The 17,169-nt window shown below is 42.5% G+C and overlaps 1 protein-coding gene across 1 annotated transcript in view; it reads right to left on the bottom strand.

The window, feature by feature from the left end:
* Nucleotides 1-16,784, bottom strand: part of FBLN5 (fibulin 5) — a 54,960-nt gene extending 38,176 nt beyond the window's left edge. Inside the window, exons 1-4 of the mRNA XM_082762318.1 lie at nt 16,376-16,784; nt 14,183-14,237; nt 11,668-11,719; nt 10,279-10,521 (exon numbers count right to left, since the gene is read on the bottom strand). Of these exons, the coding sequence (XP_082618444.1) occupies nt 10,279-10,521; nt 11,668-11,719; nt 14,183-14,237; nt 16,376-16,392 (367 nt within the window). The 5' untranslated portion in view covers nt 16,393-16,784. The remainder of the gene's footprint in view (nt 1-10,278; nt 10,522-11,667; nt 11,720-14,182; nt 14,238-16,375) is intronic.
* Nucleotides 16,785-17,169: the final 385 nt, after the last annotated feature.

Genomic DNA, 17,169 nt, shown 5'->3' with positions numbered 1-17,169 from the left:
ATAAACTTATCTACATTTATCTGATAGTATTTATGCCTTATGTCAGTAGTTTGGATCCATTCTTAGAACCATATCAAAGGAGTATTCCCTCAGCGTTTTGAGATGAGAAACCTTATAACACTGGGAAACTGCCCAGTGCTACACTGCTCTCAATATTACTGCCTCCCACCAGACAGCCCAGCATCAGATTATTTCTTCACCTACTGCTGGGTTTCCAGTCCCTTAATTTCCTGACCACAACCGTAGCTTTTGTTGACTTGTGCGTATTACTGGGTGTTCAGTCTCCCCATTCTTTGTTACCTACAGGTGTGCTGGGGTTGTACCACAAAAACAGCCTTTGATACAACAAGCCATTTACTGGCTCACCAACTAATGATTCACTTGCTCAGGCTGGCTTGAAAACAAGAACTTCACAGAGCAAAACAAAACATTAGAAAAATGAAAGCTCAAAATATTAGGAAAAATTATTATTATGATTATTTTTTGAGGGGAAAAAAATAAAAGAGAACAAAAACCAGTGTCAGCTCAGACATCAGAGCATGGATTCACTTATATTCATTTGGACCTGACAACCTCCTCTCCCCCTCCTCCTAGGCTCTCTGTTCTTGCACTTTCAGTGTCTGAATGCTTCATGAACACGAGTGGATTTATTCTCACTGTAGTGGCATGCTATCGATATAGAGATGGGCAATAGCACAGATAAGGAAATTTTCCAGAAGGAATTGTGCTTTTGTATACATGCACCACCAGGTCCAAAATGAAGACCCCTTACACACCCTACGTTTCAGAAAGTGCTGAATGATCCTGCCTGAAAATCTAGACTCACCTCAGGTAAATGGTCAATGCTGAAAAAAATAGTGAGCAACAAGGTCAGAGGTTGTGCCAGCAGCCTGTGGCAAAAGACTGTAGGCTAGAATAAAGGGCATTTGCATGTCAAACTTCCATCAAGAGTGGAGGTCAGTGAGAGCAAGGGGCCTGCCCAAGCCTTGAGAGCCCAGCTCTTCATTTCAGCTGTCCTGTGACCTGTACCACCACCCATCAACCAGACCATCTTTCTCCTTACACTGCAGCACAGCCTTCTACCACAGGGCACCTGCAACCATAAATTATGGCTGAGATGAACTAAAAACAGAGGGGGGTTGCTGGTGTCAAAACTGAAGAGGAACTTGGCCCTTCTCATCGTCCTCATGGCCAGCGCACCTCAGGTGCGAGGCAGAACACTGAGACTGCTCCCCTGAGCCGGGCCGGCGAAGTGCAACTCCCATTCACCTCCCGGTAGCTTTTTCCTTTGAGAAATTCTGTCATATCACTGAAGTACTAAAATGGGAAGCCAGTCAACTGGCAGATGGAGGGATCAGAACACGTTAAACCACACACAACATCAGGCAGCTCTCACATTTCTGCGTGGCAGCTCTGCCATGCATCCAGCGTCCTGGGGACAAGACAAAAGAGCAATGCCAGCACATTACCTCCATCTATAGAGTCTGGCAAAGCATACCACCCGTCTGGCTGATTTCTACAGGTAAAGGAGCCAATACATATTTGCTATATATTTTGGCTTTACGTCTTGATTGTGATATAAAACCACAGCCAATTTCAGGCTGGAACCAAGAGAAAAGAAACAAAGCTGACCCAAGAAATATAAGGGAGAGGCCAAGAAAAATGGTGATTTGTAAGCCATTGAGAATGCTGCCATCTCTAGGCACTGCGGGTGCTGTTAATGCATGCGACGATTAACATGTGCCTGAGCAGAGTGCTGGTGCCATTAACAGGACCAAAAATAAATAAGCCTTACAGTTAAAGAAAGACACTCTGTTGTGGAAGGACACAGTGAGCTCTGCACGCCATGCCAAAGGGAGGGAGAGAAGGAGGCATTCCCAGAAGCAGCGTCCCTGAGGCTCCCAGCAGACCGCTAGGCATGGACTGTCGCCCACAGCCAAAACAGACTCTGCAGGAAAACAAGAGGGGAGCAAGCCACAAGGCCAGCGGCTTGAGGAAGGGTACTTGTGAAGTCTGTCAGTCTTCCAGCACCATCAAGTGACTTGATTTTCCTTAAGCCCCTTAACCGCCTGGTTGGCAGGTCTGCCTCGCGTGACAGCTATCCACAAAGGAAAGCTCTCACTCAGTCTGCTCCAGAGCAGACAGAGCTAATCGGTACATGGTGGCTTTAACTGATCTGGCACTGCTGAAATCCCTAGAAGTAAGACATAATAAAGGCAAAGCAGCCACAAAGCCCCACGTATCAAACCGCTTTTAGTGGTTAGTCTAAGGAATCATTCAGAGATTAACAGCAGGGGTTAGAGCCCTGCCCTGGCCAGCACATGCCTGGGGATATGGCAGGCTGGGCACGAGCAGTGCTCCTCTTAACTGAGTCACATAGAGCCTCCTGCCAACTGGCTCTTGCTGACAGCTGAAGGCTCTGTATTGTCTGGCTCATAGCCCAATGACCAATAACCCCCAGTTCAGAGACACCAAGCTTTACTGAGGCCATCAAACCAACCACAATGCAGTGAATAGGCTAAACCTCTTTCTCTTGGATGCTCTTTTCCCCTGCAGCCTTCAAAGCTAAGGAGATGGGATTCCTGGGTTCTTGCCACTTTGGATACCAAAGATATCACCCAACCCCAAGGCAAAGAGAAAGCTGAAGCACATCATGACAGAGAGAGGACAGTCTACAGGAACGTCAACCTTCCTGAACCTGGACATGCAACACGCCATGAATGCTGTCCATTCTGTGCCCATGTCCCCTCTCTGCATATGACCCAGGTACATTTTGCAGTGTGACCCATTCTGCTGTCCCCCTCCATATACCACTATGCTTCCCTCCCAGCCTCACTACAGAAAAACCAGTAAGCTTTCAATCACCCCCTAATAATAAGCAGGTAAAGACACATCCACAGACAGAAACAGCTGAGTTCAAGCTGAAGTTGGAAGCAAATTCAAACACTCCCCTGGCTGCCACAGTTTTTAAGGTGACCAGCTCTCTGCTCTTCTCCCACAGCATCTAAGAAACCTTCATCATGGTATCAGGAATCTGGCAGGAGGAAAACATGGCAGCAGACTCCCTGTCCATAAGCCGATTCAGCTTGTTCTGAGGGGGGTCAGTGCCTTAGGCTCAGACAGATTAAACTAAACCTAATGAACTCTTCTAATTCTTCTAACTTCTGCTCCAAGATCCTAAGATCTTCAAAATCAATGGGGGCCGTTACCACAGGGCTGAGAGGAGCTTTGGCCTCCAGTTGACTTTGCAGCTATTTAACCAGTCTGACTGCAGTTCAGTTGGGACTATACCATAGCCACACTTATTTTTATTTTCCCTTCTCACATCATTGCACACTAATATGGCCAGCTAGTGATGCCTGAAAGGCACTGACATGCAGATCAATAAGACTTGCGTTTACTGTTACATTCTGCCATACCCAGGAGCCTGCTTTTTTCACTCCACGTAGAGATGCCAGTTTTCTTAATAATATGCCAGCTTTCTTGGCTTGCATGTTATATTTCTTGGTTCAAGCTTTATCCATTTCTGTGTGAGTAGTAGAAGCTTCACAAATAAATGAAGCACTCCTGTGCTTTAACCACCAGACCGTGCTCCTCCTACAGTGCACTTAGCAAGGAATGACAGAAGGAATAATCCAAGCCACAGAAGGCTCAGTTTACCTGGCTACAGACACATACAGCAGCCTCCTCTATCAAGTCAATCCCTCCACCACAAACACATTTCCTTCAGTGAAAAGCAGTGTTTGCACCCTCATTTTCCTTTGTCAATTCTGCTGGGGTAGGATACGCTTGGTGGTGAGGTGAAGGAATGCAGGAATGACCCTGCTGATGGACACTGCTGTAGGGACAGGCTGAGCCTTACCTTTCCTCAGCCCCAGTCCCTCCTCTGTGCTGGTGCAATGGTTTCCTGAGGGAGGAAGGAGCTCTGAGTGGTTTCAGATGTACCTTTTCATCCATGAATATTTTATGGTCAGCTCACAATTACCTTTCAGCAGACTGGTGGGCTTGTGAATAGATCAAACCATCAGATCGTAAGCACCGAGTCTCTGGACCCAAAATAATTATAACTGTGCTTGTCTGGAACCGAATGATGTGGGTTTATCCAGTGGGACAGGGCTATGTTAAGTACATCTATGCTCTACAATGTTAATATCAGATGTTCATACAGAGCACATATCATAACCGTCAGTCCCTGGCATATGATCCTGTCTTAGAGCACACAGTTTGTATTCTCCACATCTTTATTTTACCTGGCTTGTCTTTTCTTGTCGTTACCTGAGATAATCAAAGGACGATCATCAAGAATTTTGCTAGAACTTGAAACAGAATCACAGAATTGAAGGGGTTGGAAGGGACCTCAAAAGATCATTGGGTCCAACCCCCCCTGCCAAAGCAGGTTCCTCAGAGCAGGCTGCCCGGGTAGGCATCCAGACGGGCCTTAAATATCTCCAGAGAAGGAGACGGAGAGAAGGAGAAAAAAAGAAACGATCACAGAATAAGTAGATGGTGACTGAAAAGCAACAGGATCAAATAACCACTGAAAGCTTTTGTAGCACAGGTATTTTTGAAGTAAAGGGGAAATACTGATGAAGTTCTGGCACTTCTCCTCTCATCTGGTCAGAAACATAGACAAAACTGCCTTGTGATATTGAACCAGTTTAATGCACTAGCGAAGTAAGTTCCCCACTCCTTATTTCAAGCTTCACTGTTGCCAGATTATTAAGCTGGGTCTTTTTTTCCTCTTGATTACTATTTTTTAAATGATAGCAGTCAGGAATCTGCCTCAGAAGCTATCATCCGTTCCTGAAATGATTCTTGTACAACCCCAGAAAAGATTTTTTTCAGTTTAAACATCATGAGCTAGAGTCCCAAAATACACAGCCTGTTTGTCTATGGCAGAGTCAGGAACCAAGTCCAAAATCCTCCAGCCCAAGCCCTAGCTACCAACCACAACTCTTTCTTGAGAGGCAACTGTCCTGTTACAATGGCAGCACAAAGTCCAAATTTATATTTCCCTGTACAAAAGCTGACAAGAAAACCATCTTAGGAGTAAAGGAAACATATCATGACCCTTAATTTAATCAGGAGATGTTGTCTCCTGGGACACAGAGCTGAGCCAACTGGGGTTAAAAAAGATAATGGCAGGAGCAGATTCCATTTATCTTCTCCTTTATACTGCCCCTCCCAGGGCACAGTCTCTCCTGCATTTCACTCCTTTTCTTCCTCCTGTTTCTAATAGGACAGAGCTCACTGCAGAAGGGTTGCTATTATAAGACATTCTGGCTCAGTGGCTAAGGCACAGCTCTGGGCTCTATCCCTGGCACAACCACAGTTCTGCCACAAGACCTGGGCACCTCATTTCACTTTCTTGTGTACATCTGGGGAGAGGAGAGGGAAATGAAGACACATCTGGTTCCTTTTGCTTGAAAACTCATCTAGGCTGTTCTTCGTGAGGTTGAGTGGAGGTCAGGTCAGTACGACTGCAGGCTTGGATGTGGGTTTTAGGTATGCTAGCAATATAAATGATAATGATCTAAAACCCATCTGTGCAAAGGTAATGCTTTGAAGGACGGAGTTTCACTCCATGGTCAACAGGCTGGGGATCTGTAGGTGTGGAATGTCGGGAGTCCTGGCCATTGCTGGGAAGTGAGGAAAGGTAAAGCAATGACTGCTGCACAGAGGACGCCTTGCAGAACAATTCTGACTTCACTAGGAAAGAGTATCTTTCCATTTCCCGCTGTTTTTATGCTTCTTCTTTTTAGCCTTTGTTTCAAAAGGCTTGTAAAGGATTTGTAAAAAAAAAAAAAAAAAAAAAAAAAAAAAAAAAAATTATCTCCTCCACTGGACTCTTCCCTTCTTTCCATCTCTAGGTCATACTCATCTTGCTTGACACTTACACCCTTCCTAACATGTACTTCTCCATCTTTGCAGTCTGATTGCTTGCTCAAAATCCTCCATTCAGTCCTCTTAAGATGCCTCCCCACCCGCATCATCTCCTCACATTGTGCATCTACATTAACAGGATAAAAAGCAAAAATAAGAGTCCACCCATTACAGTTTTCTCCACAATGCCCAGAAGGATCTGTGCTCGAGGCATGTTTTAAAAATCATTGTAAATCAGGAAACAGCAAGGTGGAGCGAAGGGAAATTGGAAAGAACTCTCAGCTTACAAATGTATAATGCAAGACCAGGGGCCCTTGCTCCACTTTAATCTTGCCAACGGTTACGAGAGCAAGTGCCACAAACAAAAAGTCATTAGTATGACTAAACATTCAGTATTTATAGAGAAGTAGCATTAGAAGACAAACAGTTTGAGCAGTGCTCTTAGGCTAGTTGTTCATTGCTTTTTCCTGAATGTGGTCTTTTATTCCAGCATTAATTGTGGCTGTAAATCATTCCCAACCTGCTTTGGAATGAATTTACACATGCATTTGAAAGCACAGCACATTTATACATACAAGCCATAAGGCATTCAGCAACTCCAGCAGTAAAAATACCCATCCATCCATCAGGAATCAGGCCCACAGAAGATTTAAAAACAAAATTATCGTTGAAGTATTTCTCTGCCTGCTGCCAGAAGTGGCTACAGCTGCTTCTGCATCATCTGGAGGACACTGGAGTGGGCGAAGTGGTCACTAACAGGTGTCATTGGGACACCTCATTGCATCAGGTACTTGTGCCAGGAAAGGTTTTGTCTCACAAGGGACAAGACCTGGAGATCTTGAAAAGATGTCCAGAAATGATCCTTGGTAAGGCTGAGCAGTGAACATGATGGGGAAGGAACGTGGACACCTAACTCTTGTCTGTGACCATCCAGGTCAAAAAGGTAGAAGCCAAAAAAGCTGGAAAGGAAAAAAAAAAATGCTTGGATTTCTTTTTTCCTATGTTGCAATATATCAGCCCCCAAGAGGAGAATGTTATTTGTAACACCTGGGGTGCACATTCTTCTGAGAGCCTAGGACGTGGAGGCTTGGCAGGCAGGTAGAGTGACCCTCTCATAGCCTTCCCCTTTTCTGTCAGCTCTAGCAATAAGGAGGTTAAAAAAAAAAAAAAAAAAAAAGAAAAAGAAAAAAAAAAAAAGAGCTTGTTAAGTCTTACACTGCTTCCAGATCAAATTTTTATCCTATTTCACTTTGGAAGTCTCTTGAACAAGCTCAGTGTTTCAAAGCTGAGGCTGCAAATCTCCCAGGGCAGGTTCCTGTGTTTAATAAACTGTTTTGACTGGAATTCAACGAGAAAGTAAAGATTTCTGTTGGCCTAGCCATAGAAAATGTGGCCCAGATCTGTAACCCCATATCTGACCAGACAAAAAAAGAAAAAAAAGAAAAAAAAAAAAAAAAAAAAAAAAAAAAAGGATTTCTCAGAAACATTGGCATGAGACTAGCTCTGCTTCCCCTGAAGTCAATAGAAAAAAGTCTCATCATCCTTAATGGAAATACCTGTGTCTAATTTTTTATTTGGAAAGAAGGTGCTGGAAGGAGATGCCAGAACCCCAGCATAACAAACCTGTAAGTTATATAGAGGTTCAGCTACTGGGCAGAAGAACTTCCAGTTTACTCTTTTCAACCATTCCACCACAAAATTAACCCTTTAAGTGCTTCATAGCCTAAGAGCATGCTGAATGCTGACAAGCAGGGAAGCATACAGGGACCAAAATACCACTAACGTGAGCAATGCTTATAATTTGCTTAGCGTAAGATGGAGCTGTGACTCGTGCGATTCAGCCTTTCTTGAATGACTTGGGTGAAATTTCGGTGCTGCCTGGGGACCCTCTCAAGTTCCCCTGGTGCCTCACATCCACAACCTTCATGCACGAGGCTGAACATCAGCCCCGTTAACTGCACCAGAAGTCCTGGAAACGGGACAAGACCTTTCTCCTGCCACTGCAGTGAGACATGCAGTGCTTCACACCATTCTCTTGGTGCCTACACTTTCCATCCTACGGCACAGAGACACAAAAATAAATAGTGCATCAAGACAGTGAATGTCTCCCGGGATTTCACTAAATCAAAAATGAAACCTAAGTTCAGCAGAGACCCTTTCAATCTGACAGGTCTTGTTTTCTTTAAGTTTCATTTTTCTTCCTCTAACACAAACATGACCTACCATTCGCCCAAATTCAAACCTGATGTAGACTTTCAAAAACTGTTTCCAGCTAACTGTGATACTCAAATAGCAGTCTGTCTTTTCCCATCTATTCTTGTTAATGTCTCTATTCACCAAACTTTCCCTCACAATTAAATTCCCATGTCTGAAAGTTAAAGTGACAGAAGCGAACAGCCCTGATTTAAGAATTAGTCCTCACATTTCTGCCAGCATGGATGGAAACAGACACAGCCTTTACAGGCTGGAAGTTCCACTGTCAAAGTTTCCAAAATCCACCTGTTTTGATTTGTATGGTTTGTGTGCAGCAGGCCAGACAGTAAATATAGGGATTTCATTTCCCCTTTGATTTCAGCACTTCTTTTCTATTAACTGTCCCATTTCCTGATTCACCTACATCAAAGTTAGCAAAATAAAAACACTCCTGAAAGCCTACAAATCAATACTTAACTTAAGATGATCTGTTCACTAACACCAGAAGGACTGGCTGAAATTTTTAAAGGATTGAATGGCATACATGGTTATTTTTACAGCAAACTCAACAGTTATCCCAGGATTTCAAAACTCTTTGTAAAAATAAAAAATAAAATTAAAAAGGTGTTTATTTATTTCATTTTACAGTATATATTACTACTAGTGCTAGTTAGAAAATGTATTTCTGCTACCTTGGATAATAGTGAGATCAATAATTCAACTATAGAAAAATGTGCCCCAAATAATTTGAATTTAAATTTGTACTTCCACGTCTCCTGAGACACATCATGATCTCCTCACATAGGGAAGCAAATGAAGTACATCATTAGAAACCAAGTCTTGCCAGAAATTCCAGACAAGAAGGCAAAATCTTCTCAGAAGACAAGTCAGTTTCCGCTCGTGTTGTTCTGCAGCAGAATTCAAATAGAAACGTTCTGCATTAAATGCAATTCCTTAGTTTGCAGACAGACAAAATTCTCTACTGAAAGCACACATCTCCATTGATTTGGGCTTTTATACTTGTCAGAGACCAATTCTATTTAAAACAACAACAACAAAAAAATCACCAAAACTTTTATACGAGTTAGCTACACACAATAACAAATAGAAAACTGAGACCCAGAAGCAGTGGTTAGAGACCAACTTTGCGGTAGACCTGTGAGCTACATCTGCAGCATTTACTCTGACAGTCACCAGTGATTGGCTTGATTCTGATCTCTTGTAGCCAAGTCTGGCATCAAAATGAATATCCTGGCCAGTGGAATTTCCTTTGGATTAGTTCAGAAATTTTCTCTCCATTCCTTTGTAACATGACATCATCAACAGCAAGCAAACCAAAAGGGATTTATTCCAAATCTCCCATAAATTTGCATAACACAGAACCAGATTAGATGTATGGTAAACCTGGTATAAAATGGAGTAAGTGAAATCAAAGTCTAGCCAGAAGTTGCAATAGAAGAACTACCAACACAAGAACACAGAGTTACTTATTTTATTATTATTATTATTGGAGACTGGGGAACACCAAGGTCCTAAGAAAATATCAAAGGTCTGCTGGGGCAGCAATTCTTTCTCTGTGTGTTTGTGCAGTACCTAGAACAAGAGATTTCCAGTCTCAGCTGGAGAAGTATATAGTCATTAAGGCACCGGTAGTAGTACCAAGAGTTGTGTAATACCCTCTAGATAAGATGTACTCCAAAGGCATCATAGTCTAAATGAAGAACACAAAGCATTGGAAGAAACAACTCTTATTTATACCATCTACAGGTGAAAGACCTACATCCAGAAATCTGGACAGGGTCACATACAACCAAGAACCAAATCAGTATTTCCTCAGTCCCAGCCTAATACTTCAAAAGCAGGCCATGCCATCTCTCAAGGACAAAATCATAAGCATGAAAGGCATCCTTTTGATTAATTAACAAATCACCTACCATCAGATGTTTTTTTATGTCATAAAAAGATTACTTCTCTCATAGAAGCAGATTTCCTCATTAAATAATCAGACTAGAACATGTCTTAGCTTGCACTGAGTTATGACTATACGGAATGTACAGCTCACACCCTTTAAAATAAGTTTCAGCATCTTGGGCTTCAGTGACACAAGAATAACCAAAGGACAATTGTAGGACAATTGTTTCTTTAATGTCAGACAAGCTTTAATGTAAATAAAAATGCAGAATAAAGATTTCTACTACTTACCAGCACACTGGTTGTTTTCATCCAACTGGTACCCAAATCGACATATCAGAGGTCTTGTAACAGTAGGGTAGTTAGGAACTGGGCCTGGTGCTGGGGGCGGTGGATAAATATTTGAGTAAGGATTCAGATATGGTGATCGATACACTGGGTTTGTTCGGGGTACACATAAATAGCCACCATTCTGGTTGACACACACCATATCTCCTCTACAGGCCTCAGGAATAGTCCGACATTCATCAATATCTGGAAGGAAATTGCAGAAGTTAAGTGAGTGATTGCTTCTTAGCGTGAGCTATCTGAAAAACAGTTAATTTTTTTTTTTTAATCAAGACTTTGCTAAAAATTTGATACTCTCTTTGAACAGAAGGGCTAATCTTTCTTTGCAGATCCTTGCTTTAAAGTTAGATTGCACTAGATCAGGAAACTTCCCATATATTCCATATATCCTGTGTTCTACTTGTTTTAATTCAGCATTAAAGGGAGAGGGGAAAGCCTGCTTTGTTATTCTATAAATGTTCGGTTTAAACACTGATTTACACATGGCTACAGCATGCTACCGCCTATTCCTGCTAGTGGGTCTGTCCAAACCACAACATGCAGATCAGGATTTCAAACACTGGTGGCTTGGTTTGCCCAGCTGTGAAACTTGGATTCTGATTTGGAACTCCCAAGCTCCCTCCCACAGAAAAAGTTAGGGATGTTCAGATCTGGGGACGTGGTTCAGGCCTCTTTCTTGTTCCAATTGAGATTGTTGTTGAATCAAATTTAGAAAGATACGAGTGGTTTACCCAAACTGAATGTTTGTTTGGTTCTCAGAGCACAGAAGCATTTGACTGCCATGACAGAGCAAGCAGCCTGCTGCTCATTTTCCCCCTCATTGTTTGAGGGACTTTAATTCACACAGAAGATGCTGCCCTGGAGACTGAGAGCCTCCCTTCGCATTCATTTATGAAAAGGTGCTATAGGGTAAAGTGAATGTTTCCCTACACCTGCTTCACTGATTGTCCTAGAGTTTCAACACAGAGCAGTAATAAACTTTATCTGGGGCCTGCAGGTACAGAACACTGAGTTTGGAGGAGACAGAGAAGGAGGATGAACAACCCTTGTTATTTAGCAATGCGACTGAGCTCCCAAACTCATTTCACTGCATTACAAGTATTTGGGAAGCACTGACAGCCAGTTAGTATCCCCATGTCACAGATCGATATATCCTTGGGCTATGTAAATGCACACACACATTTATATATATACACACATGTATTTATTCACACACACATTTATCACACAGCAAGGACTTTTCACCTAAAACATACCAAGAACAGCACAAAGTTAACAAAGGCAGTGTTTCTGAACCCCGAATTAAGTTCATTGATGTAATTAAAATCCTACCTAAGCATTGCCCAGAGGCACGGTCCAGGTCAAACCCATTAGTGCATTGTTGCTAAAAGGAGAAAACAAAGGACACTCAGTAACTGTGAAATCAGACAGCTGCAGAGTCAGATGCTCACCTGGGTTATCACGCTTAGTAGAACTGTTCAGCACTACACCAGAATGTTCAGGACACCAAAATAAAGTCCCTTCCCTAAAGGACAGGCAACGAGGAATGAACCAGAGACCTCCAGCGCCTGACAGCCCCTTAACCCAGAAGGCCACTTCCACAGGTGGTGATAGTTTCAGGCTGTTACTCTCTGCTGGGATATGCTGGGATAGCCAACACCTGATGTGCCACACACTCCCTACCAGGAGTTAACACAGAAGCTGTGTTCTTCTATTTTGGGATCTTGTTTTTGCCAGAACAAGGGGGCATCAGTTCAGAGGTACTAGCTGACTTCTCTAACATGCTTTGAAACTCCACATGTAGATGGTTCAGTACATAACTCTCGAGAAGCTAGCCAGCTGACCTGAAGCCAGAGTTAAAACACAAACTTAAAAAAGTAAGGCTTTTAGTTCACACAAAACATTTAGATTTTTAGGGGATAAATCTGTACACAACATGTGTTCTATGCATACAAAGTCACTGGAAACCTCGTTTCTTCCTATCCTACACTGCTGGTCAGGGCTGGAACCTGGAGTCTTCAACACCTAATCCATGTTCCTCAGCATTTCTAACTAGTGACTTTTGTCAAAACCCATTAAAATGATTCCCTGTTCTCCCTAGTTTTTGACAGAGCCTTTGGGCATGTGGCAGTGGGCCACGCAGTCGACACAAGTCGATCCTTCCAGTAAGTGGGTAATGGGAAGGCAGGTGGGCAAGAGACATCAAGAAAACAAAAACCACTGAAGGAACCAGAGGGTACGTGGTGGGAGTGTATTCAGGATTCCTCCTTTTTTGTTGTTGTTGTTAAATGCTAAAGACACTCATTTTGGACTCTGTGGAAAAAAACAACGGAAAACCTTAAAGTACTTTGCATATGTTTGGAGAAGTAGCGAATTGTAGGTTGGAGACAAGGTGTGAGATAGATTAGTCAATGGAAGTGGGCCACTGCAAAAGCTGGGAGGGGACATGACACGAAATACATGGCACTATTGGAACTGCACCTGCCATTTGCATGCCCAAATACACAGAACCACTAGTAATAGTGTCAAACATGTGGGAAGGAATTCTGCCTTCATTTATTTTGGCATTACAAGATACTTTGGTATCACGGTGGGGAAGGTATTCTGATGAGTGAATGTATAATCAGCCTCACGTTTTAGAGAACTTACATACTCAACCTTTTCTTATTTTCTCCTGTGCTGTAGTTCACACACTACAACTAGGTTAGATGGAAAAGTTGGGTTAGTTTTTAACAAAATTATTTTTTTCCACAGTAAACCATGATTCAGAAACACTGAGACTATTGTAGAAGTGATTTCAACAGTTTTCTTAAGCTTTATTCTAGAAAAGTTTCCAATATTGAAATGACCTGTTTCAATATCTTCAGAAAGAATTTGTTGCTATCATTTGGTTTCAAGTTGTTTTTTTGCTTGGACTTCAAAATTAATTTATGGTACAAGATGTTTCTATTAAAAAAAACATTGGAAATAATATTTTTTAAATTATAAAAACAAACCCTTAAAGACATCTCAAAAATTCTCGAGGGGCATGAAAAGCATTTCCCATACAGATCCAATTTTCACAAAAATATCAGTAAGCACGCCACATGCAGGAAATTTTCAACCTAACAGAAGAAAAACACAACTACTTTTCAAAGTCTTTTGGCAAAGGTATTTAGAAACACAGCTCTGGACATTGAGCATATCTGGATTATCAACTAGGAATCCAAGCTTAACATGCCTTTGGGAACTGTTTTTCTTAATTTAAAGTCCACTTGGAGCCCAAGAACACAAAGAACTAATGCTTCTGCTATTTCAAGAACTGGACTGCTCTACTTCCATCCACCCTCAAAAGCCCTGCATCTTGAACAAAAATGGCTTTGGGCACAAATTAAAGCGAAGCCCTAGCTAGGATGCAGTCATTCAGGCTTGCAGTCCAAAAACAAAGTCTTAAGATTCTGCCAGACTGCTATGCACAGAACATGCCTGTTTACGTGACTGAGTTTTCCAAACATTGGTGTTCCCCATCACAGAACTGAACTGTCCCTGCTCTTGTGGGATGACTTTTCTTATTTCCTTTTTCAGACATGTTCAGTTCAGAAGCAGAATCAGGTTTTTAGTGAGGTCCAGGTTTCTGCAGGGATATTTTGCTGAGCTGGCAAGGATGAGTCAAAAAGCTAAGTCCTTGTTCAACTCCAGAATCCTGCTGGCTCCAAGTCCTCCCCTCTAAACCCTTAGACCACACAGCTTCCTTTTCATGTAAACCCCAGACCACAGAGCTTCCTATTCACCTGTTAGCCAGTTAAGTCTCATGCCATATAGTGCTTCAGTATAAAACAGTACAGAGATCTCTCTGTGCACCTCTCACCTGTGCTTTTCCAGGGTTCGAAAGGCAGACGGCCAGTGTGAAAGCAGTCAGTATCCTGTAATGTGCATAGAAAATAGGCTGAAAACCTTCTGATATCCAGGCTCGTTATACAGAATTAAATACACACGGACAAGTTAATCTGTAGTGACACTTCAGTGCATTCCAGAGTTTTGTCAACATGAATTTGGCCTCTGGAGAGAGAGCAATATGATTGTGGGCCAGATTCAGATCTCAGAGTCATTAATTTTGCTATGGTTTTATGAAATTGGGATCAGAATTGATTTGTACATAAGTATTCACTAATATTTTCTTTTAATACCACCCCACGCAGTAGCTGCTTAATGAACAAACACATAATATTCAGTAAAGCATTTTTGCCTCTCTCTGACACCTTTCTTTTGACAATATCCAAGTTCTTCATGCACACTGTGCACATTTTACAGATGGGTAAACCAGCACATGGGCCCTTCCTAAGCTCACAGAGCAACTCATTGGCAGGACTGCAGGCTTGTCATGCAGGAGGTCCTGAATCCACGCCAGTTGCGCTAGCTGCTAAACCGCACTTCATCCCCAGGAGACTATATCTGAGATTAATCCATTTTCTTGGGGCCAGATTCTGTCCCTTTCCTCAGTCTTCAGTACTACATTGCTCTGCAAGTAGACACACTGTGCCAGGTCATCAGCTACTAGAAGCTGCTATCTTCAGTGGAGACTTCCCCAGTCATCTTAGCATCTAGCGGGACTTGCTGGGTCTCTTCACTGCAGCTGAGAGAAGAGGGTCCCTCGCTAACAGAGCTCTGTGGCTATATAGTGGACTCTTTACCTGGAGCATGAAAGCTCTCCAGTCAACCAACCCCCCACCTCCAAGTAGGAAAGCAGGAAAGGACAGCAAGAAATACCTTTTTTTTCTCTGTACTACAGATTTCAGTGTTTTGCCTCTGCCTTATAGAAAATTTCTTCTCAATACTATTAAACCCCCACCTTGTTTAGCTTGGATTCTAGTTCTGAACGGCAATTGTATACATTTCCCACAAAACCAGCACAGGAAGCACAGGATATTTTAGGTAGTCTCAGTTCTGCTACTCCACTAAGCTGCCAACTTTCTCTCTTAGAGCTGTCTCCGATTTCCAGTGCAAACTGAGCCGCTGAACAAGACCTACAAATGCATCAGACAAAACCATGCACCAGCAGAGACCGACACATTTGGACACATTTGCTTGAAATGTGGAAACAGGCACAAGCTCTGAAAAGTAAACACAAACCCTAAAATGGTTGTTCGTAGTGCTGCGGAGGCAGATCGTGCTTGTTGGCAGCCTCTAAGTGACAAGGAAAAGCAAATTCTACACAGACTTTTCTGTAAGAGTCGGATGCAAAGCATTCAAAGTACAGAGTTATCTATTTAGGCTTGCACTTCATCTATTAATCCTTTAAATTTTTTTGAAGATGTTTTAAATCTGGCACTGGGTATAAATTCTGCACACTCACTCTGTGCATAGCAAGGGCAGCACTAGAAGGAAATACAACAGGTTATAGCTGTGTGTTAACATACATAGCGACACGGGTGCACTTCACGGTGTTGCAGAGCAGTACACACTAGCAAAATCTGCCATAAAATCAGTCAGACAGAACTCGTACTTTTCTAGGCGGTCTTTAGTTTCCGCTGTTACAAGATGATATATTCTTCCCTCCTGGGGTGGGGGTGACCTTATTGCCTCATACGTGTTCTGTCTGCAGCCACCATCGCAGTTTGCCCATTATTTGAGATCTCAAATCTGCTCAAGAATTATCAGCAGACATACAGCACAGCCTATCAATGCTTTATTCAGCTGGTCACAGCAGCTCGTCCAGCAGGCAGAGTATTTTAAACTAGTAATTAACTTCTGCAATAGTAACTAATTAGCTTCAAATCAATCACTGCAGCCAGGGGGCTTGTTTGCAGTTGCAATTCAGCACTCCCACCGATATTGGGGTTCTTAAAGTGGAGGATATAAGCACAGATTAAGAAGAAAATCTTCAGAGATAGCACAGTTTTAATAACAGACAGATTGTCTTTCCCCACCTCTAACCATTGAGATCCCGTCTCTTTGCAAATGGATTTAGCAAGTGGATTGGCATACTGAATCCTTGCCACAGATATTTTCCACAAGTAAGTTTCCCTTCAGTAAGTAAAGAAGTTTCATGCATAGCACTTACCTTTTTAATCCTTGCATGTCCAAAACTGTTGGGGAAAGGTGGAAAAAAAACAGAGCCTGTGCTGATGAATAACTAGAAAGTGTTTCCAAACATTACCCTCTGCTAGCACTTCAGTTCCTCAGTCATTTATAGTCCAAAGAATGAAATAGCAAGTAATGGAGAAGATCGGGAGCAGTCTGTACCTCCTCAGACACTGGAGAGAATACAGAGAAAGCACCTGGTTTTGCTTAGTTCTCTTCTGTAATTCAGCATTAAACCAATTGGAGGAGGAATGTTAAAAATGAACACTTCATTTTCTAAGTATGTTAAACAATGCAAATGGGGGCCTCAGCCTGGGACAGCTGGTTTAGATTACAAAGCTCACCAACTGGCTAGACTCCTCACAACAATCTCGAGGAGCCTGCCAGGATAAAACACTAACAGCTTGAAGGAAAGCCTCTCCCGCTGCAAACTTCACAGTTAAATGTGCCTCAGAGCAGAGAGCACCGTTATTGGACAGAAACTCTTATCAAGGGACCGGAGAAGGGAAGGGATTGTTTTCCTTGTTCTGAGAACAAAAAAGTCAGGCTTTTTTGAGGCCCTCTAACCGGTGTCTCGGACGATGAATATGCAACACTCACTGCTTCATGCCAATGGCATAGCGATGAAAGTTCTGACCCTCTGGGAGGTGAATAACTTGAATTCATAACCATCACAGCTACAGGAACTATATTGCTTAGGGATTACTTGAAAACAGGAATAAACAAATTAAACATTCAAACAAAAGCAAATGGTCTGTCTACAAACACTGGCCC

Source organism: Aythya marila, assembly GCF_965140915.1.
Source record: "Aythya marila genome assembly, chromosome: 5".
Taxonomy (NCBI): Eukaryota; Metazoa; Chordata; class Aves; order Anseriformes; family Anatidae; genus Aythya; species Aythya marila.
The sequence above is the reverse complement of the archived record's forward strand: the minus strand, read 5'-3'. Positions and strand labels throughout refer to the sequence as shown.